This window comes from Podospora pseudocomata, chromosome 5 (assembly GCF_035222375.1).
Source record: "Podospora pseudocomata strain CBS 415.72m chromosome 5, whole genome shotgun sequence".
Lineage (NCBI taxonomy): Eukaryota > Fungi > Ascomycota > Sordariomycetes > Sordariales > Podosporaceae > Podospora > Podospora pseudocomata.
In genome coordinates, this window is record NC_085889.1 from 1608279 (window position 1) to 1624260 (window position 15982).

At 53.1% G+C, this 15982-nt stretch overlaps 4 protein-coding genes and 1 non-coding gene across 5 annotated transcripts; 2 read left to right on the plus strand and 3 right to left on the minus strand.

Annotated features, from left to right (window-relative positions):
• Positions 1 to 11: 11 nt before the first annotated feature.
• QC762_503940 (uncharacterized protein) lies at positions 12 to 5818 on the minus strand (the record flags this gene model as incomplete). Its single annotated transcript, XM_062890813.1, has 4 exons — positions 12 to 106; positions 282 to 3422; positions 3471 to 5720; positions 5795 to 5818. 2 exons carry the CDS (start codon positions 5816 to 5818, stop codon positions 3681 to 3683), a joined length of 2064 nt encoding a protein of 687 aa, XP_062741938.1. The 3' UTR covers positions 12 to 106; positions 282 to 3422; positions 3471 to 3680.
• An 859-nt stretch (positions 5819 to 6677) lies between these two features.
• QC762_503950 (uncharacterized protein) lies at positions 6678 to 11861 on the plus strand (the record flags this gene model as incomplete). The annotated part of the gene is made up of 4 exons (XM_062890814.1): positions 6678 to 7127; positions 7184 to 8435; positions 8492 to 9996; positions 10053 to 11861. 4 exons carry the CDS (start codon positions 6678 to 6680, stop codon positions 11859 to 11861), a joined length of 5016 nt encoding a protein of 1671 aa, XP_062741939.1.
• A 25-nt stretch (positions 11862 to 11886) lies between these two features.
• On the minus strand, positions 11887 to 13160 carry QC762_503955 (uncharacterized protein; the record flags this gene model as incomplete). The annotated part of the gene is made up of 2 exons (XM_062890815.1): positions 11887 to 12405; positions 12453 to 13160. 2 exons carry the CDS (start codon positions 13158 to 13160, stop codon positions 11887 to 11889), a joined length of 1227 nt encoding a protein of 408 aa, XP_062741940.1.
• A 507-nt stretch (positions 13161 to 13667) lies between these two features.
• On the plus strand, positions 13668 to 13738 carry QC762_0078720. Its single transcript has one exon. It is a non-coding gene; the product is annotated as a tRNA-Gly (tRNA).
• Positions 13739 to 13911: 173 nt separating this feature from the next.
• On the minus strand, positions 13912 to 15975 carry PYK1 (Pyruvate kinase; the record flags this gene model as incomplete). Its single annotated transcript, XM_062890816.1, has 5 exons — positions 13912 to 14594; positions 14648 to 15000; positions 15059 to 15318; positions 15373 to 15568; positions 15756 to 15975. 5 exons carry the CDS (start codon positions 15973 to 15975, stop codon positions 14037 to 14039), a joined length of 1587 nt encoding a protein of 528 aa, XP_062741941.1. The 3' UTR covers positions 13912 to 14036.
• Between the last annotated feature and the right edge of the window lie 7 nt (positions 15976 to 15982).

Below are 15982 nucleotides of genomic sequence, written 5' to 3' on the forward strand. Positions count from 1 at the left end.
AGGACAATGCAGTCAGTGTTCAACAACCCTCATTCAGCATCGTTCCTGTTTTTCGATTAAATGCGAGATTCCCCTAAACCCAGACATGTTATCCCAGAGTAAAAAGGTACAAAGGACACGGAGCAATATCCCCTCCGACACCACCCCCTCAGCTGCACCTACTGGTACTTAGCATGCGGCTCTGCCCTCCCGCTATTTATCTCACTTTTCCCTAACCGCGGGGAAAGGGGAAGGGGGTTTAACAACACTCCACATCAAACAGGCAGCTAACTAAGGTACATGCTGCACTATTCCTGATATCGACTCGGGTTCGGATTTCAGACATGCGAGGGCAAAACCTCGGCTAAGTACGAGCAGGCAGTATCTTGATGGTTCCGACACTCTTGGTCAAGGTACATATCTCATTCATTGGCAGCCGGTTTTTGGTGATAGTTGCTAGGTAGTCGGTCGATATCTCTTGTCATGTCAACGCATTCGAGAAAGGTGTACTGTACCTAATAGATCAAGCCCGTCCATCAAGTGTGTGTGGGGGCCAGAACACCAACAACACGCATTTTACCAATCAACCAACTAACAAGAACAAAATACAACCCAGCACCAACAGCCCGCACGGACAAAGTGGAACATTTGGTTATTAGTCCCCCCCCCCCCAAAAAAAAACTATTAACCTTGAGAAACAAAAAAACTCGGGTGTACAACATTTTCGAAAAGGACCCGGAGAACAAAAAGATCCCGACGGGCCCACAGCAGCCAGGTACTTATGCATATGTACTCGGCGGCTCAGTTGAGGCAGGGTAGGTATTGTGGGGCATCACCTCCCCCCTCATCCCGACTCAGTATCAAAAAGAGCAACAAATCAAGATCTGGACATCATATTTCCAACTGCCGCTCCTGCATTTGCATGAGCCACTCAATGGTGATGATGAAGCTTTTCCCAAGACGAGTCCTTGTGTTGCCGATGATCAACAACGGTGAGTGGAAAAGGATATGCGGTGAGTTCGGAAGGATCACCGAGATTTTGCCTTTTGACGATTGACAGCAAAAAGGCAAGGTACTCTGCTAGGTGCTTGGCTAGGGGCTGGCCTGTTCGGACTTTGGTTGCACCCGCTAACGGGGGTGACAGTTGAACGCTTCGGAAGACGTGAGTGAGATTTTAGAGACCAATGCAACAATTTAGTATTTCTTGCAGTCACGAGCCTCACACTCTGTTCTCCCTCCTGCTTTTTTCCCTGTGTAGTAGCAGCTACTGTGTCCTGCAGTATGACATGTTTGTCAGAGGTTGTATACTACCATCCACTCAGAATCGTGGTGTACTGGCACGATGATACATACCTACCCCGGACCGCACACTCAACCCACAGTGATGACCAAGATCGGTTTGGTGGTGGTGGTGGTGGTGGTGGTGAAGAAGAGTGGATCGATTGTGATGAATGCGGATGCACAACATGGTCACCCGGGGTGGCGTTTAGATCAAGGTACTGTACATACATACCTCAACCATCCAGCAAACCTATCCCAGACGGCAAGTTCCGGACCAATATCTCGGTCCTTTCTCGCTGCCACTGGCCCATTGACCAATCCCCAGACCAAGATCAGGTGAGGCCGGCCACGCGTACGTTTGATGCATGAGCGGCAGCGGGGCCTGGTTGGACGAGAGCATGCGGGATATCATGCCGCGTGCTTCTTGCGATGTCTCCTTGGTCGTAAGTCGGGCGTATATAGGGTTGCAATCTTTGGTCAGGTGTGACCTGCTTCACAACACGCCCGTTTGTGCTGAATCGCAAGGGGGCTATGGTTGCTGAAATCAAAATGAGGGCGAAGCTTGATGACGACGTCATGTCATCTATTCAGAGCGTCGTTTGAACCAAGTTCTCGAGCATGGAACCAAGAATTCGGGCAGGCCGACATGTCATGTCACAGCCATGTACATCGACATCGTCATGTCTTCATACGGCGCGCAACCGGTCTTTCCAACGGCCTGGTGAGAGATTCAGGAACAGGTGCGGGAGGCGGAGATCCCTCCACCTTCCCGCTCTACACAACGTCATGCCTGCCCGCTGTAGGACCCCATACAGACACACCCCCATAAAAAGAGCGGAGTAGCCGGTTGTGACATCTTTGGTTGAGACGGGCGTTTGTTCATGACAGCCTCACTTTGGCTTTGCTTTGCCGCTCGAGCCGCTGCCATCACCGCCGATGACCGCTGGGAGCAAGTCTCCAAAAGTGAGACTACAGAGAGCGCTCTCCGTCATCTCAAGCGACAGCGAGGAGTAATATCAAGCCTGATGTGACCACTTTGGGAAGCCACAATATCCGTAATGTAGGTCGCAATGACAAGGTAACATCTCTTGATGTACATGGCCGAGATAGGCGAACATTCTTGTGGCTTGCCTTTCACCTTTCACAAACATCCATTGTTTTGCAGTACGCCATTGGCGAAGCCAAGACAGTAGACTCCATCGACGACAAGCCATCTGTATACCTCGTGATGAAAACACACGATCAGGTATGTTGCTATGCCTCATGGTCTCACTCACTGTATGAGCATCAAGGCATATAGTAGTAGCCTCCATCAAAGGTTTGACGTGCCGCCCTCGCCGGTTCCCTCCCCAACAAAGATGCATAAAGACATCCGCGATGTCCGTGTTGAGCTTGGGGGATTCAGACATGAATGATTCTCTCCGCCGCCCTTTCCACCGTCCTGCGTCATCGCGAACTTCTACGAGAATGAAGCCAAAGTCTGCATTCCAAGATTTGTCGTGTGAGATGTCGGAGACGGACCAAATCGTAGTTGACGAGTGTACAGACAGCACGACTAGTGATGACGCCAGACATCCGTGATGTCCGTGTGAATTATCTGACAAAATCAAACAGGTTATACCCGTCTCATCGCCCACTTGATTGCGTCTCCAGAGTCGCAATCATGGTCGAATTCACCGCTGTCGCAGACGAAGATAAACTTCATGTTGGAGTGTTGAGGCCGATGGGAGTTGGGGAGGTGAAGTCGGAGACGGAGTGATTTTTCGCTGACTCCGGGTCCGCCCCTACTATATGTGCGCCATAGCCGCCGCCACAGTTGCACGGCCGTTATGAAGCCGTCGTCGCCGCTCAAATGTCTCATCAAAACAAGTGAAACAAAGCTGTTCGTGTCGTTGTGCCTCATCTTGCGTCTACTTGCTCTGCTAGTTGGATCTCAGATGTGTTGCCATGCGTACGCGTCCCATTACAACAGCCAAGCGAATAGTTGATCTCCCTTGGACTCATCAGCGAGGAGCTGAACTCGCTTCGATCCTTCTCATGGATTGATGAAGTGGTGCAGCATGAAAACAGATTGCATCCGCAACGTCACTGAGGTCTGGATGTCGTCCAATGCAGCATAACTTGAGAGCCGTTGAGCAGACTGATATGAGCGAAAGAGAACCCTGGGGCAGTCAGTATATCGCCATGATCATTGCGGGTGATGTTCTTACCTGATAGGAGCTACCCTTCCAGATCATGATCTAGCAACAAACGATGCATCCAACACTTCACGAAGTAGAAAAAGCAAAAAGACCAAACAGTTGTCAAGCCACGCTGCGTTCATCCATAACCGTGATACACGCCCAACAGTTCAACATGCAATGTGTGAATCCAATGCTCCCTGGCCTCATTCGTACAGAAGTGCTTCGGCACCATGCTGATCATACATGCTCCGCCAAGAACTCGGGGGGGACCTCATTCTCGCTCAAAGTACTCTCTCTGCTGCACGTACGATCCAATCCGTCCCTGGCGCCAGCAGTCGACGAAGACACCAGCAAGTCAGGAGGCACCTCATTGTCACTCTCCTCAGTTCTGTGCCCATCCTCGACACCGTGCACGCCAACGAGGTTCTTTCCCTCGGCTGATTCAGATGATGATGACGACGACGACTTGAAGCGGATGGCGGAGCGTTGTAACCCTGAGCTACCAGAGATTGACCTCCCCAGATGCGGTGTCGAGCCCCCCTCTCCGTCCACATCCCTCTCGTCGTCCGAACCGTCCTGTACTTCCAAGCCGCCGGCTCGTAATCCCTTCACCAAGAGTCCTTTTGCGAGCTCGAGTGCCTCCACCTCGGCGCCAATGGCACAGATCAAGAGATTCCACCCATTCTCCTCCACCAACCGGAGCTTCCCCTCCATATCAGCTATGACACCCTTCATGTCACCAAGCACGTCCGACATGGCCTTGACCCACTCCCGATTCGCCTCGTCGTTATCGTGTTTGCCTGCCCAGTGTTTCATTACCGCTGCCACGCTCAACTCAAACTTGTCCACCAATTGCAACGTCTCCCTCCACACTTCCACACCCTCTTCCAAGGCTAACCGTTCCCTATCAACATCAGCTTTCCTCGCCGTGAGCAATGCAACCTCGCCCTCCCACCACTCCTTGGCCATCTCAGGCGTCCTCCTCTCCGGTCTTAGCCTCAGAAACTCCAATCCTGATAAATGCGATCCCCTATCCACTGGTTGACCAGGCCCAATCACACCCTCCAAGTCCAGTGGTTTGACACTGGGTCTCGTCAGGATCCCGCCCAGGTTCCCATCCACATCCTTCAGAGCCCCACGATAGCCACTCAGACCTGCGTCCCTCTTGCTCTCCACATCGGCCACCTTGGCATCCAGGTACCTTTTTCTGTTCCGCAACCCAACCAGCCTCTCTTCCAACTCTTTTATCTCACTTACCACATTACTCCGTTCTTCTGTCAGCTCCCTGATCTCCTGTGCAAGAGGCTCCTCTTCATCTTGTTCGATCTTCTCCAACTCGCCGGTGATCTCCTTCCGTTGCCGGCATAGCTTCCGCAGCTGGGCAAGAGCACGCTTCCTCGTTGACAGAGCGGCAGTCAGATTGGCGTCCTCCTCTGCTTTTAGATCTGCCAGGAGTGTCATGTGCCTAGCAAGTCCTGTGCGAGCTTCGCGTATAGACGGACGCTTCTTCTTGGGTTGTCTCACCGGTATCACTTGTCCCGTGTGTGTTGTTGTAGTCTGAGCAAAGCTTACCTGGCGTGCTGTAGACATGGAAGTGGTGCTAGCGTGTAATGTGCTTGTAGGGGTGGTGCTTGCATCACTGGCCTGAGGGCTTCCTGTAGACCCTGCTCTCCCAACTTGGGCTGATAGGCACGCTGACTGGACATCCAGGATATTCTGGAGCTCCTTCTGAAGCTGGCGTTCCCGGTGGTGAAGGTTGCGCCACACTGCATCCGGCTCATACTCGTTGTATTTTACCGCATCACGCCCTCTTGTGTGGGCTGAGGAGCCGTCCTGGCGGTCGAATAGTACGCTGCCAACATTCCGAGCAATAGATGCCGCTGTGTCAAACGGGCGGTATGACTGTGGCTCTTCCTCATCCCTATAGAGTATCCGGGACGTGGCGACGGGGGGAGGAGGACCGTGGAAGAGAACCGGGGCGTTGGGCTTGGATTTGGAAGCCGAACCAACACTACTAGCCCGATCGCTCGTGCTATGGTCGATCGATGGCGAGATTTGTCTGCGATGTCGGGAGCCCTCGGAGGGTAACAAGCTGTCATCAGGTCGTGGTGACAGGTCATCCATATCGTACTCGCTCGGCTTCTTGCGGATGGTGGGGCTTATTGGGTTGTGGAAAGGGATGCCGGGGCTTTCGGAACGGGACAGTGAGAGACGGGGAAGGAACGTAGATCTGAACGTCATGTTGGCGCCTTCGTGTTTGCTATCTGTGTTGACATACTAGCGGTTCAGGAGGTTAGCTTCCACCAAAGACATCGAAGGCGTTGCAGAGGGCGTTCGTGGTGGGGAGGTACCGTACCAGTATGCTTGCCCGACATTGGATGGCGCGTTGAGGTATTCAGTTGCAGATGTCTATATATATGTCGGTTGATGCTCCAAGAGTACTGAATACGTCGACGGTGTTTCCGAGAGAGCAAGGTGGAGAGTGTTTGTCTGCCCGTCCCAAGATTGGGATAATAATCCATGCCTGGATGGATGTTTGGAGTGTCAAGTGTTCACAAGAGCTGTGGCATGTGCCTCTGCCCACTGAGACCTGCAGCTCCAGCGCGTCTGCTGATTGGCTGTGCTGGCCCAACCTGACATGTCCTTGCGCAACGTCACTGTGGGCCTGACTTCTAGCAGGAACAACCCTAACCCCTCTGGCATTGTTGACCAAAACTCCCAAAACTGACATGCCATGAGCCTGCTTGTCAGGTCAGAAGCTTGCTATAGGTAGGCCTCGTCAATTGTCCTACAGTTCATCTTTCTCTCCGATTGGGTTGTAATGCTTCAACGGCTCTATGTGAGTAACACAGCATGGCCACTACACAAGGCCTTCACTTGGCGTAGATCAAGGCGACTCTCGAGGCGACCGCCTCTTCACAACCAGACGCACCATCAAAGAATCCTGATTGACACACCAACCGAAATGAACCATCGACCGCAACATACATAGCACCCATAGTGATGGCAACACATTCTCTTCGAAAGCCTTCAACCTGACAATCCGAGAGCACCAAGTAGCCCCTCATTGGCCAGCACGCCGTCTTGGCCCCACAAACACCGCCCAACAGCTTCGGCGCCTGTTAGTCTTCGTGGGCAGTGCTCGACTACTGTCATTATGGCTGCCTGAAAGCTGCGAGAGACATCTCATCGCTCTCGTAGTGAAGAAGATGACAATCGCCGCTCGTTTACACAATGACTTGGTTTTTACAGTACTCAGTTCGGCCTGAAACGATACTGACGATACTCGCCGTGGCCATCTCCGTGGACCAATTTGTCACCATCGTAGCGACTACTGGAGTGGTCGTTCTATCTTTGTGTTTCTGGCTACATATAATTGGGCTCTCGTCGGACTTCTTCCCGACCTTGGGCCAGCATGCGCGGCTTCAACCTGACTCTTTCTCACAGGAGCACCTCTCTCAGCACCAAATCGAGGAAGAGGACTTACAGCCAAAGGCGGTGGGCGAAGAAATAAAATCAAGGGAAGAGTTGTCTTCGACACCAGTCGGGGGAAGCTCAGTGAGTTGTTCTGACTCAAGAAGTCAGTCAGAGAGTGAAGCTCTGGAGGAGCAGGCAGTGGAGCAAGGCTACCTTGGAAAAGTCCCAGCTGAGTACAATCTACCAGAGGACGATGTTAAAGGATCAGTATGAGATCGTCCACATGCTTCCCACCATAATGCTTCTGCTGACTACCTGCGCAGTTGGAAGTGCCCTTCTGGTTTTTGAACTACAACCTGAAGACAACGAGTGAGCTTGCCAACCACATGCCCAAAATAATCATCAAGGAAGACGCGCCAGATACAGCATACGATGAGGATGCCGTTTTTGAAATCAAATCAGCTGTGTACAACAACCTTTGGTCTGTATTGTCAAACCCAAGCCAGACGTGGGAGTCAGCAAACGAAGAGAATGTGCCCTTCTTCAGGAAGGCGACCCTTCTCCTGACCGCGATTAACACCATGTACGGGGCTCGAGGTCACCGCGCCTTCTTTGAAGCTGTCGTCGAACAGTTTGCCACTGACATTGGGGCTGATCTTATCGCACTGGACATTGAGGATGTTTTGGACTTGGGTGAGTACTGGTTAAATGGACCAGAAAGTCGGGGCTGTGTACGGGAAGGCAAAAGGGACAGGCCGCTGTTGTTCGCACATACATTGCTCGACGTTCCAGACCAGAGGACATTCAGGCACGGTACCGGTAGCGCCACGCCTGAGCGTCGACCATTGATCATACACATTCCAGATGTTCACCACTTCGACATACCCGACGATAATGACCTCCAAGGCAGCCCAAGATGGTTCGACTTCGCCGACATCAAAGAAATACTCGACGTGATACAGCTAGCCATCATCAATCAAGCGGGAGTGAACGGTGCCACCTTGCTTGTGCTTTCGAGTCGCTATTACACCACATCCCACAGAGACACTGACATTCCCCTCGTACACGCGCTTCTTGAGGCCGAAGAGGACATAACACTGGTGCCACTGAAAACTCCAAGCCAGGTCAAACTGCTTGAAGAAGGACTTCCCAACTGCGATCGTCATCTTCGCATAAACATCCGTTCATTCCAGCGACAGATAAGGGCCACTATCGGGGACTTTACTTCGCCGCTATTGCAGCCTCACACGGCATGGGAGTTCATCAATGACTGCGAGACATCGACGAGGTTTTGCCTCGGGCACCGGCAACATGGGGAAATCATATCAGTTGGGAAGAAAGTTGCGCTTCAAGTCGGAAGACATGGAAGCGTCACTGCCGATCACATTCGACAATCACTTATTGCAGTGGCCTCGCACGGAGAAATGCTAAAAGATTGGGACATTGAGAGTAGTGTTGATGACGTCCAGTCGCGCTGGGCTCAATTTTCGCCACATATTAGACAAAAGCTCGAGCAAGCTGAGAACGGGAATAATGACGCTGAGAAACAATTATTGGATCTTGTTGTTGATCCCGGTTCGTCACCACCGGCGTTGGGGTCCTTGACTGCTCTGAGGCTAACATCGCAACAGGGTCGGTCATGCACGGATGGTCGAATATCCAGCTCGATTTGGACACGAAGGATGCCATCGCCCAGTTGATTCACCAGGCAACAGGGACTATTTCGTCCAATCTCCGGTCCGGAATCCTCACAAATGCCAAAGTCGGCGGTGCTCTACTCTACGGCCCCCCAGGGACAGGCAAGACTCATCTAGCAAGAGTGCTGGCCCACGAGTACGAGCTGGTCATGCTTTCGGTATCTTCGGCCGACATTGAGTCGAGTCGTGTGGGTGAAACGGAAAAGACCATCCAAAACCTCTTCAGTCTAGCTCGCAAACTCCATCCAAGCATCATTTTCATCGACGAAGCGGACTCCCTCCTAAAGCGCAGGGAACCACACGACCACACGTGGGAGCGTGCTCGGCTGAACCAATTCCTTGCCGAAATGGATGGTCTCAAACAGGACATGAACTCGCCGTTTGTTATCCTGGCCACCAACCTTCCACAAGCACTTGATGACGCCGTTCTCCGTCGCGTTCCTGCAAGATTGTTCATGGGCTTACCGCGGGCGCGGGCGAGGCGAGAAATTCTTGCAATCTGCCTCCGCGAAGACGTTGTTGCAGACGACGTGAACGTTGATGACCTTGTACGACGCACCAAGGGTTATACAGGCTCCGACTTGCATACTCTGTGTGTCCAGGCTGCTCTGATCTCAGCGGCCGAATCCCAAGCGTCGATGTCTGTTAACAACATGACCAGGCTTAGTAGCATACAGCGAGTTCACTTTGAAAAGGCACTGAGGCGATCAGCACCTACGAGCACTGGACACGCACTGGCTGCGATCCGGGAATTTGCAAAAGCAAGTGACCCACAAGCATTGGCTCAGTTTACAGCGCCTGACAATGATGAGGTAGAACAAGCATCGACATCGGCAGAGCCTTCGTTGCCGCGCCAGAAGACGGGAATCACGACCGGTACATTGACACCTCCGGATCAAAGTATTGACAACGTAGGAGATTCGGGGTCTGTGACAGAGGGTGAAGCCACTTCTGACTTTGCATCGCCTGAGTTCGGAGTCCCAGAAGCTCCAACATCACATAAAACAACCTCTGCCTTGGGGCCGCTTTACACACCCCTGAAAAGCAACAGCCGACAAATCAGAGTGCTATCCATCACGCCACAGTCACCCAAAACTGAGGACAGTTGGATAGAGTGCAGGCTTGAGACGGTCGACCTTGATGACATGGAGGTGTGGTACCACGAGCTGCGGACCATACTCCAAGCGAACGATGGCGAGTTCCCATTTGATGTGACCAGAACACCTCCGGCATGGATTCTAGCGACAGCTGCAAACGAGCTGGCCAAGGAACAACCAAAAGATACTGAGATGCACTGGGCATATGTTTTGGAAAAGTTCAACTCGATCCCTGAGCTGAAGACGTTGAAATCAGACGTACCATTCGAAAGGTTGACAAGGTGGACAGAGTTCGCTCCGAGATATGAATGGGGGGACTACATAGCTATGAGTTATACCTGGGTGAGCACTGTCATCGTCGTCAGCTATGCTGTATTACGCTGACACCTTTATCTCAGGGACCTCCCGAACCTTCTCACACCATCTTGGTGAATAATCACGAGGTACAAGTTGGTGGCAACCTTTACCAGATGCTTTTGAGGCTCAGGAAGTCAGTAGAGGTCAAACAGTCACATCTCAAGGTCTGGATTGATGCCCTCTGCATCAACCAAAATGACGACAAAGAAAAGGAGACCGAGGTGCAAAAGATGGATGTGATATACAGCATGGCTCTGGCAGTTCGAGGGTGGATAGGTGCCCCGTCCTCGGCAACACCAGGGTCCCCTTTTGACACCGCTTACACATTGGTGCGACAGTGGTTCAGTCAGCATCAGGGAATCCCCAAGTCTTACATTTCCGACCCCACACTATACCCTCAGTCACTACTTCGGTCGTTGCGAACTGTGGCCTTTGAGCTCATCAGACTGCCGTACTGGAGTCGCACTTGGATCACACAGGAGATTGCGCTCGCTAATTCTGTTTGTTTTTGGTACGGTGATGACTACCTCTTTGTACCCGGAGAGATAAAGCGAGCGCTCGAACCGTTTGTCGACTTTAGCTCGGCACTCAATCAGCCATCAGACTTGCACTTTATGTGGGATGACGGTGAGCTTGACTCCAGCTCTGATCTCCCCTCGATCCAGGAACAACGGATGTTGTCTCAGCACGTTCATCGAATCTTTGTCAAGTTTGACCTTCGGGAGCTCCCCAGGGTTAATAACACCGGACTTCTCATCACGATTTTGACTTTGGCCCAAGCATCCGCCGCCACCGATTCGCGCGACAAAGTCTATGGAACACTGGCCCTGCTCCCCCTCTCCATCAGAGACAGTGTCAAACCCAGCTATGCTGAATTTTATGCGGCACTCGATGCTTACGCAGACTTTGCTAAAGCCTGTATCCTCGGCCTGGGCGATCTATCAATATGGACCTACCTAACCCGGTTACAGCCCCGTCCAGGGGGTAGCTCTCTACCGAGCTGGGCCATCGATCTCAGTAGTGAGGCGGACGATGCTTTAGTTCAAGAACGTACGACCCCACCTTCACGTCCTGGTTCCCGCTTCAACGCCAACGCGGGAAAACAACAGTGTCCTGCCTTTTCTCACGACGGACGCATCATGTATTGCGAGGGACTGATCATCGACTCCATTGACACTTTGACGATGTCGCCCTCGCGCGCAAGGGAAATCACATTACAGGATTCGTATTTCAACCCGTTGTCTTCAGTGACCAACCCCCCCGCTGCCCCGTCGAACATGCCCAACGAAGACGCCAGGACGGCTTTAGCACGCGTGCTGCACGCAGAACCCGAGTATGATATATCCAATCCAAGCTGTCTCCTCAATCTGGCCTGGGGTCTAAAGGAAGATCGTCCGCCAGACGGGCTCAACTGGCAAAGACTGGAAGCCAACATCAAGGACGCTTCTGAACTAGCTCACGCCCACATGTCCTTGTTGTGGTGGCGCACCCTTCTCCACGCCAACCTCGACTTTATGATCAAAGGGTGCCCACTGCACAGCTACTTTTCTTCAGGTGCGGCACAAGAGTTCCAACCACACGACTACACGTACCAGGATCTATCTCAGACATCTTATCGAAGACTTTGCATGACTTCGAATGGTCAGGTTGGGACGGTGCCAGGTCTGGCCCAAGCCGGCGACAAGATTGTCGTTCTCTTTGCTTGCCAAAAGCCGGTGGTGGTTCGCCCCAAGGGGAAGCATTACGAGTTCATCGGCACCTGTTTTGTGGACGGGCTCATGAAGGGGGAGGCCGTGGCTGATATGGAAAGCGGGGGCAAGCTCAATCCTGAGATGCTTTCTTTTTGTTAGGTATTACTTCTTCCTAGTAAACTCGTTACAAAATCCCCCCCTCGCTCCACCCCTCCCAATCCTGCTCCCAGTCAACATCCACCATCTCCTCATCAGCATCAATTGCCAACCTCGCCATCAGATCCCCCAGCTCCTCGGCCAACTGCTCGTCAAAATCAACATAAACATCCATATCCTCCACCCCATACCTCGCACTAAACTCCTCCAGAATACTTCTCCCCTGTTCGGTTCTCTCGTCAGCCAAAAGATCAACATGCACCGCCCCTTCAATCCCGCCAAAATACTCCTTTCGCGTCTGCCCATCTTCATTCTCCTCCAACCAAGCGGTAAACTCGTCCACCACCCTTACAAGCTCGCTTCTCCCCCTCGCGGAGTTCATCCACCCTATTTTGACCCCGTGCTCCCTGTCCCAGAATCTAGCCTCAACAGTCATCAACACCAAACCATGAAGGACCTTCCCGGTGACACGTCCAAACCACGCCTCGGGTTGGTGTGCGATAACCTCCTCCCAGAATAAACTCTGATCTTCCAGGCTGCGCATTTTCTATTGGCCATCAGCATCGTTCTGTTTCCAGTCTGGTTTGATCTCACCATCCCCTCCCCTTTCAAAACCCCCAACCCAGCCTCAAAAACAGAGACCAATCCCCTCTCTACCACTTTTTTGTCCAGCTCGTTGGCCCCCGCGCCGAATGCGTGCAGGAGAGCCCTTCTTTCACGTCCCTCCAGGCCGGCTAACCTCCTTTCTAGCTTTCGGCTGTGCCGGTTTCGGGTTTCGCGCACCGGCCAGGAGAAGCCGATTTTGGGGAGCAGTTTTCGAAGGGATGCTGGTGGGCGTTTGGCCTTTTCTGCTGACAAGGCCTTACTGGTCTGTACCGGCGGGGTGGATGGCTGAGCAGCGGCACGACGAGGTGGTGATGTGGGAGGGGAAAAGGGGGGGAGGCTCATCGCTGAGCACCGCCTAGCAAGTGGCATCCTTTCCGACGGCGGCAACTCTTTTTTTCGGCTTTGACAGAGAGAATAAAGCTGGGAAGATGTCGTTTTCGTATTCCTTAGACACCGCCTCTGTCTCGGCAAGCTCGATCTGGAGGTTGCTGTCGGCAAACAGCCAAGTCTCCTCCTCTTTCTCGGGCGGGGGTTCACAGGCCTGCCATCATCTTCCCCATTCCCACCACCACCACCACCACCACCACCACCATCATCATCATCATCATCATCTCCATCATTATCATCATTGTCATCATCATCACGGTGTCGAGGTTCTGAAAACCGGCCGAGCGGAACAGCAACTTCCTGAGCCATACCTATCTGAGTCCAGCTTGAATTGGACGGCGAGCAGAGGGGAGACACAAAATAGTCGATCCGGTGGTCCAGGTAGGAGCAGGAAGCTGAAACAGGTAGCAAGCAGGACGAACAACCAAAAAGTCTCTCCACGACAATACCCAACTCCCGAGAAACGACAGCTACATATATACCCAACCCAACCAAACATGTCTCACATTCAACAATGCCAACCCCCCCAGAAAGAAAGGCCTTGTTACCCATCAGCAACAAAGCATTGGTTTTGCCTGTACTGATGGAAGGCTTCAGTGGGCACCAGATACTGCTAGACCTCAACAATGGTTCATTCAGCCCACAACTGCCTTGTACAAAATCTGCGAAACGATACAGCCCTACTCACACAGAGCCTTTACCCCTCCTTGCATGTTCCGCCACAATGTAGCACTACCTGCATAGTCATTGACCAAAAAAAGGTCAAAAGGAAACTCAGTTTCTGAATCTTCAAACATTCTCACTCAGCCACTGCACTGCGCCAGCCGCGAATCGAACGCGGGGCCCATCGATGGCAACGATGGATTTTACCACTAAACCACTGGCGCTATGAGGGATTTGATGTACTTGTTGGCATGGAAGAGAGCTTCATCACGTCTTCGCGGGTGTGGGGGGTACAAGGGCCGGAGTCTGGGATAGCCTCGCCCTGAAATGGAATATCACGCATGGTCATCCCGGACGTCCGTCTCAGCAAGTACGTAACTCACGGAACCGAGAAATACAGCAGCATCAACTGAGGTCATGAATCTATTGGAGCCCAACCAGGCCCTTTTGGCAGAAAAAAACTACAAACTAGGTGCAAAAACCACATGCCGTCCCTTCATTATACGCCGTCCCAAAACCCGTCTACTCCAGCTGGCCAATGCCGAGGTGGTCCACATCGGCCTTAACGATACGCAGAGTGTTTGTGTTGCCCATGCCGCCCTTCCAGCCCTGGACAACCACCACCGTCTCACCCTCGTTGAGAACACCCAAGTCGATAGCGTGGGTAAGACCCCACTTAATGCGGCGATCCACATCCTCCTGCCAGTTGACTTTGCTAAAGTCGGGCTTGGCCTCTGGGAAGGAGAATGGGTATACGCCGCGGTACAAGTGGGCATATCTCGAGGCCGACGCGTTCCGAGTGATCATGATGATGGGGCAAACAGGGCGGTACTTGGAGATGAGGCGGGCAGAGACGCCCGAGGTGGAGAGAACGAAGATGGCCGAGGCGTTGAGGTCGAGAGACGTCCGGACAGCCGCCATGGCGCAAGACTCGACAATGGAGACGGGGCGCTTGACAAGGGCGCACAGCTCCTCGAAGTGGCTGACATATGGGATGGTGTTCTCGGCCTTGAGGCAGGCCTCGCTCATCTCACGGACAGCCTCGTTGGGGTAGCTACCCTTGGCTGTCTCACCGGAAAGCTAGGCGATGTTAGTGCCTGGGTGCAAACAAGACATCTTTGCTGCAAACATACCATGACACAGTCGGCGCCGTCAGTAACTGCGTTGCCAACATCACTGATCTCGGCTCTGGTTGGCCTGGGGTTCTTGATCATGGACTCGAGCATCTGAGTGGCGCAAATGACGGGCTTGCCAGCAATGTTGCACATGGCAATGATCTTCTTCTGAGCGGCGAACACCTCGGCGGCGGGAATCTCGATACCGAGATCGCCACGGGCAACCATCACACCGTCGGTCTCCTCGAGAATCTCGGCAAAGTTGTTGAGACCTTGTCTGTTCTCAATCTTGGCAATGATCTGAATGTGCTTGCCCTCCTCGCCGAGGACCTCACGAATGTCCTTGATGTCTTGCCCTCTGCGGATGAAAGCTGTGGCAAATCAAAAAAATTAGCACATGTCGTTACAGCCAGCCATGGGCGTCCATACAAGCAAAGACCATGTCGACATTGTTCTTGACGCCGAACAGGAGATCGGCTTTGTCCTTCTCGGAGAGGGCGGGCAGATCGACATCGGTGTTGGGCAGGTTGACACCCTTGCGGGAAGAGATGAAACCATTGTTGCGCGCCTGAACCTTGATGGTCTTGTCGTCGACAATCTCGAGCACATCGAACGCCAAGACACCGTCATCGACGTAAATAATGCGGCCTGGGGAGATGACCTTGGTGATGTTCTTGTAGTCGACGTACCTGGTGGCAGTGTCAGTTTAGGAGGTTCGTGGGGAGTGAATCGGGGGAGCTTACATGTTCTCGGTGGTGCAGGCCGTGGCATACTTCTCATCGGTGGTGATGTTCAAGATGGCGCCGGCGGAGATGGGGAGATCGGCATCGTTGACGGTGTTGCCGGTACGGATCTCGGGGCCCTTGGTGTCGAGGGCGATGGCGACCTGACGGCCCTTCTGGGCCTTCTCGGCAGCGCGAGCATTGTCAATGACAGACTCTGCAGTCACAGACTGTTAGCACCGACGATCACAGGAAGACAAGACTTGTGCCAAGCATCCGTGGATGGCCAGGCGGTGGTGTCTGCGGGTCGCCCAGGTGGAGCCAGGGAAAGCTGGACCTGAGCGGACCTCGCGACCTCTCCACCAAAGCGCATCATCGAGGCATGGATAGCGCAGGGAACATACGGTGGTACTCGTAGCTGCCGTGGGAGAAGTTCATGCGCACCACGTTGAGGCCAGCCTCGCGGAGCTTGTTGATGGCCTCAACAGAGTTCGTCTTGGGACCAATGGTGCAGATGATGGAGGTGCGGCGGAAGTTGCGGGCAGGCTGGAACGCGGTATCGAGCTGCGAGAGCCATTCGATCTTGCCCCCCAAGTTGAGGTGGTCGAGAGCTGTGTTGACCATGTTGAAG